Raw genomic sequence first — 7663 nt, forward strand, 5'->3', positions numbered from 1 at the left:
AATAAAACATGACTTCAATTATCAGTAACATTTTTGAAAAAGTTACTCAAGTTTACAATGATCCATTTGCAATTCGAGAGGTAAATAATAATGACTATCAAAGAAAAAATGTGGTGACCTCATCAGACTACATTGCTCTGCATAAAGTCAACAATTATTATGATGTAATATTGCTAAACCCCAAGCGAGTAAGTCATGTTTTTCGACTGTGTCATTTGCCACTCCCCAAAAAAAATGAAGCAAACACGTTTTATGGCAGTGCTGTATCAACCCTATCCATTTTATGTAAAAGCACTGACAAATGTTACAACTTCAGCACCCTTCAAACAATCTGCACAACCCTAAGAACTCGAAATGCCTGGTCTCCTGTTCATGTGGCTGTAGAAGCTGGTTTAGGTGGTGTTTACACTAACTCCGGGATTCTACAGGAGTGGCTTGATAGCCAGTGGTGTGAGAATCATTACACACCTTTACACTTGGCATGTAAATTAAAGTCGAACACTATTGTTGCAGAACTTTTGGATGCTGGGGCATTGTTATCTAAAGTGGATGACAATGGCAACACAGCACTTCACCTTGCTGTAAAAGAAGGTACCAACGATATATTGTCTTTACTTTGCAAGCATGCAAATGAGGATGTCCTTAATATTTTGAATGCTGACGGGGAGTCAGCTCTTCATGTTGCTTGCAAGCAAAATCGATTTGAAGAATGCAAAACTCTTTTGCTCTCAGGAGCTGACCCACTTATACCAGGGTCTATTGGGTTTCCTCTTCACTATGCATTAAAGTATGGTTCCATAAAAACAGCAGAAATTCTTCTTGATAAACATCCAGGTCAGGTTCACATGTCCTGTGTAAAGCATGGTGCATTGCCTCTTCATTGGAGCAAAACTCCAGAGGACATTAACCTGCTTTTGAAGTATGATTCACCTATAGATGTTGCAAGTGATCAGTCTCATTTGCCACTTCATGTAATGGTTCTGCGAAATAGGTTGGAGGCTGCTGTTGCATTAATACTCGGAAATGCTGATGTTAACAGTAGGGGAAAGAATGGCAACACAGCTTTACACCTGGCTATAACTCATGACTGTATCATGTTGGTAAAGTTGTTGCTACTGTTCGGGGCAGATCACAGTCTCAAAAATGACTTCGGAGAAACTGCTGGTCTGCTTGCTGTCAGAAGTAACAAGCCAAACAAAGAAAATATTGTTGAAATGTTGTCATGCCTTGGAGCATTGAATATTGGTTCACCAATTAAGCCTGCACAAGCAACAACTTCACACAATATATCTAAGAATAAATGTACATCAACCGGTTGCAAAGTGTTATGTTTGGATGGTGGAGGAGTCAGAGGACTTATTCTCACTCAAATACTTATGGCAATAGAGCAACAGACAGGCAAAAAAACAAGAGAATTATTTGACTGGATTGCTGGCACAAGCACTGGGGGCATTTTGGCTATAGCACTTTCACAGGGTAGAAGTGCGGTGGAAGCACAGAGGCTTTATTTTCGCTTCAAGGATAAAGTGTTCAGTGGTGGCAGACCTTACAACAACAAGATAATTGAAGAATTTCTAAAACAAGAGTTTGGTGAAGATGCAACACTAGAGAGCATTAGTCATGGCCCTAAAGTAATTGTGACTGCCACTTTGGCTGATAGAAAACCTGTTAAACTGCAGTTGTTTCGCAGCTACCAGGCCAACATTTACAAAGATAAGTCTCCTATTCTGTCCAAAAAACTAAGTAAATCAGACTTACAGAAATTAAAACATCCACATTCTACAAATAAGTCTGAATTTTTATGGAAAGTTGCTCGTTGCAGTGGAGCTGCACCAACTTACTTTTCCCCAATGGATAAATATTTGGATGGAGGCTTGCTAGCAAACAACCCAACGTTAGATGCTCTTACTGAAATACATCGATTCTCAAAGACAAATGGTGAAAATATGAACATCAAGTTATGTGTTTCATTGGGGACTGGCCAACTTGCAACCACTTTAGCAAAGTAAGTTTATTTTAATTTTTAATCCTTTTTTTTATATTTGTTTTAAACAAAAAGTCCGACACTTGGTATTATGGTAGCATCCGAAAATAATTTTTAACTAAATGAAATAAATTGTTGTTTAAATTATGTTTAAACATCTTTTTCTATTTTAAGGGAATAACACTTCCATGTATATATAGAAAACACATATACTTCCATTTCAAGTGAGCATATTTGGTAAAATATAAAGTAGAAAAATATTAAGTACACGTACACCACTAACCAACAAGTCCATACACTTGAAATGACTTTGACACATTCTTTACAAATCAGAACAATAATATAACTTAAAGGACATTAATTCAACTTATTTCAATAGTTCTTTCAATTCTTCTCTTCCAACAGATCTGTTGATGTGACATGGCCTACTAATCCGGTTGCCCTAGTAAATTCTGCACTGGCAGGAATTGAACTCACCCAGATGATGGTAGACGTGGCTTGTGAGAGTAATTCTCATGTGGTGGATAGAGCTAGTGCATGGTGAGAATAAGCTTACCTTCAAATGCAAGTAGCATCTGATGGTTTTATGTTAGGATTATTTTTTGCTTGTGTAGTAATCCATCAACTGATGCTTTCCTATTTTTTGTGTTATGCTTTTCGAATCGTTATGTTAAACCAGTGGTTCTCAAACTTTTTTTGTTGCGACGCCTTTGGAAAAGTTTTCTGGACTTGCGACGCACCCGCAAATAAAAGTTAATGAAAAAACTTTTTTATTTAAGTTGGTTTATTGATACAACAACAAAAAGAAATGCATATGATTTAATGTGACGTGTGGGCTTGTTTGTTTGTACAAAGTTCATTGAATCTTGGGAGAATTTTTTAAATTGCCACCCGCATTTCTCTTTCTATGTTAATTCATGATCAATATTTGCTTTTTATCACCGCCAAGGCAGAAAACCCTGCTTCACATAAATACGACGTGGCGAATGGGATAATAATTCGTAGTGCTTTCTGTACCAAAGCTGGATAATCCGCATTTATTGAAATCCAAAAATTTGACAGATTTCCTAAATTAAACATCCTTTTCAGGGAATTGTCACAGGAAAGGTCAATGTAGGCTTCTTTTTCTTGTGGAGTAAAAGACAACGGAGTAGGTTAGGCAAAAGGGTCACGAACCCATTCGTAGTTCAATAAATTTTCGGGGAAGTATTTTGCAAATTTTAACTCGAGCTTGTACAAATGTTGCCCAAATATGCTTCGCAAATTTGAAGGCAGCGTCATACTTTTCTTTTCAAGCAAATTGGACAAGAAAATAAAGTATTGAGAGCTTCCAGACAGGTTTATTATATCTTCTTTCCACAATAGCAGCTTTTTAACGAATGCGGCAATTTTATCTAAAACGTCAAGCATGTTTTTATCAGGCCCTTGCATAGAAATGTTCAGCTTATTCAGTTTGGCGAAGATATCACACAAGTAAGCCAATTTCAATAAAAAATCGTTGTTATCTAACAATCTGCAAGTGGATTATTTTCTTGCTGCAAAAAAGCGTGAAGTTCATCTACCAATTCGTAGAAGCGTTCAAAGGATTTTCCAAGCAAAAGCCACCGGGATGAACAATAAAATAGAAAACTCCGATGCTCTGCATTTATTTCTCCACAAAGTTTTTCAAAAACTCTCGACTTCAGTGGGCGTGTTTTAATGAAGTTAATAACTTTGATGACAACTGCAACTGTGTCGCAAAGTTCAGGACTCAGTTCACGAGCAACTAACGCCTCGCGGTGAATCATACAGTGGGTCCACTTAGCCATGGGTGCACGTTTTTGTATTAAACTTTGCAGACCACAACAGCTACCAGACATTGCTTTGGCACCATCTGTACATATACTAATACACTTTTCCCCTTTGGCACCATCTGTACATATACTAATACACTTTTCCCAATCTAAGTTGTTTGTTAAAATATATTTGTCGATTATACTGAAGAGATCAATTCCTCGACATCCAAGTTCAATAGGTTTGCAAAATAGCAGCTCTTCTACTAATTTTCCTTTTGAGAAGTCAACAAATCGAACATAAAAAAATTAAGTGTGCATCTCGACTGCTATCCGTTGCCTCATCTAATTGCAGACCAAATTCTGTCAGCTTCATTTGTTCAATCAGTTGATCGCGAATATCCTTCGCCATGTCATCAATCCGGCGACACATGGTATCATTTGATAGGGGTACCAACTTTAACTTTTCTCCAGCTCCTCCTATCATCGTATTTGCAAGATCGATTGCGGCAGGCAGTATTAGTTCCTCAGCAATGGTATGAGGCTTTTTACACTTAGCAATTCTGTGCGCAACTTGATAGGACACTAATAAAGCCTTTGATGGGAGCTGCGTAAATTTTGAAATAGCGGATACTTGCCTTAATCATTTAATTTTCGAACAAAAAAATGCCCAGGCTTGCCTACAAACTGTGGATGTGATGTTGTTAAATGACATTTAAGCTTATTAGGTAACATGCTCTCACTGGCCAACACTTTGCTGCATATAACACACTGAGGTCTTTCCTCATTATCCTGCAAGACAAAGGTGAAACCAAAATCTAAATAACTGTCCATGTACTTGCGAGATTTCTACTTAGGACAGTCATCTTTATTTGCAGATTTACGCTTAGCTTGCAACACTACTTCTCTGTTGACATCCACTTTTTTGTCTAATTAGTCTGACTTAAAATTACACAATGTTAATGCTGTATAGGCTGTTGTTGCGTAACAATGCATAATAAACATGTCAGGAATTAAAACTTTGTAACAGTTAATTTAAATCTATTAACAGCACAATTTTTGTTTAACTGATTTTCAAAAAAGTTATAATACATTTAACCTCATTTTATTATATAAACTGAGTTCAGCCACGAAACGGAACTATTCTGCGACGCCCTTGGAAAAATAAAACGACGCACCAGGGCGTCGCGACGCACAGTTTGAGAACCACTGTGTCACTTAAAAACACAAATTGCCAGATTTTTACTTGCTTTATAGCATGCAGCATACGTTCTACATAAGTAGCAAACTGTTAAGACATCAATTTGATAGTTACTAATTCTTTAAAATGCTTCACTAATAAACCGTAATATTGTTGGGGAAGTGCAGTCAATTTTCTGTGATTTTAAGGTGTGAGTCAATCGGTGCACATTACATACGACTTAATCCAACGTTGGAGGAGGACATTTCATTGGATGAAAGAAATGACACAAAGCTTATTGACATCATGTGGCAAACTCAATTGTATCTCCATGAGAATAAACATATAATTGAGGAAATGGCAAGTTATTTCCTTTAACATAAATCAATTGGAAAACTATCAGTGGTATGCATTATACTTCAACTTATATCCAGTCGCTCTTCAGTTGTCTACTCTATGTATTCAATATGCACACAATTTTGGCATAATCTACTGTAATTAAGGGATTTTTAATTGGGAGTTTTTAATTAAAAATAAACTGGAATATTTGATGATTGCTGTATTACAGTGAATAAACAACATAATGACCATTTAAAAAGCCTTATCATTTTGATAACCTTTTGCGTATTATAACTATTGCTTAATTGCATATTTTTTTGCATAGTAATTTCACTGTATTGTGTGTCTTGTTTACACTTGTGCATTCTTAACTGGAGTACTTTTTGTAATTTACTAACAAATTCTATGTAAAATTATGTTGCATTAACATAGGTAAACTATCACTTTGTCTGTTGCAACTATGCGAACTGCATATTTTTAATTACTATATAATTTTTATTATTTCTTTGTTTTTATAGTTAAAGTGCTATGATTGCTCCCAGTAAAAAAGGCTTCATGTTTTCCCGCCATTGCTATGTTGCCACTAGTATTTTTTTTTTGCATCTGTTCTGTTTCTTTCAAAAAAGTGTACTTTTTACGATTCATGTTCCTTGCTTATTTATTTTGAATATTTTTTTTTGTTTAATAAATGTGTTATGCCCTTGTAACTCGTTGTTCCTTGTTGTAAAGTGATTTTTTGTGTAGAATAATTTCTTGCATCATTGTTGTTAAAAATAAAATTTTGGAGTGTCTTTTTGCTTTATATAACTGTATAGTTTCGTGATAATACGCCGCAGTACACTCGTTATCCCAACTGTGTTATTTCGTGAAAAAATTAGCGAGAAAATTTGAAAATTGGGTGTTAATGTAGCTGAATATTAATGTTCATAAAAATGAATAGTAATATGTTTTAATATTTTTTTCTAAAAGTGTGATTGCTGGATTGCTGAAGCTTTTATAAGGCGTGTGTGAAAATTTCAGATCTCTAACGTGAATATTAGATGGTATTTGGGGCATTTGAAATCGAAAGGCCATATGTCGAACTTGAGCAGTTATGAAATTTTTGATCGCATATTAAAGCAAGGCCCGATTGATATTGACTACAAGCTATGGCTCATTTTGAAGAGTATGTCTTGTAGTTTATTTCGTGAAAAAATTAGCGAGAAAGTTTGAAAATTGGGTGTTAATATAGCTGAATATTAATGTTCATAAAAATGAATATTAATATTTTTTCGTTAAAAGTGTGATTGCTGGAAAGATGTAAGCAATATAAGGATTGTGTAGAAATTTCAACTTTGTATCGTCACAACTTTTGGAGATATTGCCCAAAACCAATCCAGCGCGCCAACTTCGCCCAGGTACTGTGCAGTTGCGCACCTTAGCAGTGCTTCTCAACCTTTTTTTGACCAAAAAACCTTTTTTTTTTTTTTTTTTAAGCGACCAAAATATTAAACGTAAATTAATAACTCAAAAATTACCCAACTTTTTCAAGCATACCGGTAAGTGAACTACACACATGTAAGACAATTTATAATATAAACATAAAAGTTCAATCTAAGTAATGTGAGCCTTAATTTTGTATTGTTTCTTCAACTTTGTCAAAATTGGAGCAATCTTATTCAGTGCCAATCTCATGTCATCTTCCGGCTGAAGACGGTTTCTATTCTTTGTTTTAATGTGAGTGAGCGAAGAAAATCCGCTTTCACATAAACAGGTAGTAACAAATTGCAAGAGAGCTCTTACTGCGTGCGTGGCAACAATATTTTTTTCGTTCTTGATTTTTGTCACAAATTGACCAAGAGTTGCTTTCTTGAATTTATTCGTCAATGATCTGTCGCACTGAACATCAATGAATTCCTCTTTAAATCCAGTAAGGCTTTGGTAGCTTTCAGGCAAAGCATCGACATTAATTACAAATGTATTGCGCACCCATTCGAAATTTGCACTTTTAGGATTAATCGAATCAATGAAGCTAAATGAGTGACTATGACAAGCTGGACATCACCAAAGCACACCTCCTCCATATTTTCCAGAAACTGATTAAAAACAGGAAATTGTGGGGGGTAATCTTATTATTTGTTCTCACAAACATCTTTATGACGTGACGCAAACTCAGATAAACATTTGACTGTGTCTATAAGCAAGTAACACGGAGACGTTACCCGTTAACACGCCTCTGCTAAATGCCTTTATAGCCAGGCGATGTGTATTAAAGCCTAACAACGGGATCTTAACTGAATCAGTAAATCGTAACTGGAACTGATTTGGACAATTTAACCAACTGAAATAATGTAACGGACAGACTTCATTATGCTGGACTGTGTTAGTACTGTACCATGGACTTTAAGC

General features: G+C 35.7%; 1 protein-coding gene across 1 annotated transcript; it reads left to right on the forward strand.

Moving 5' to 3' along the window:
* LOC146138004 (85/88 kDa calcium-independent phospholipase A2-like) lies at positions 1–6047 on the forward strand. Its single transcript, XM_083393635.1, has 3 exons — positions 1–2005; positions 2390–2524; positions 5146–6047. Exons 1-3 carry the CDS (start codon positions 9–11, stop codon positions 5312–5314), a joined length of 2301 nt encoding a protein of 766 aa, XP_083249761.1. The 5' UTR covers positions 1–8; the 3' UTR covers positions 5315–6047.
* The last annotated feature ends 1616 nt before the right edge of the window (positions 6048–7663 follow it).

This window comes from Ascidiella aspersa, chromosome 7 (genome assembly GCF_963924565.1).
Source record: "Ascidiella aspersa chromosome 7, kaAscAspe10.2, whole genome shotgun sequence".
NCBI classification, from domain to species: domain Eukaryota; kingdom Metazoa; phylum Chordata; class Ascidiacea; order Phlebobranchia; family Ascidiidae; genus Ascidiella; species Ascidiella aspersa.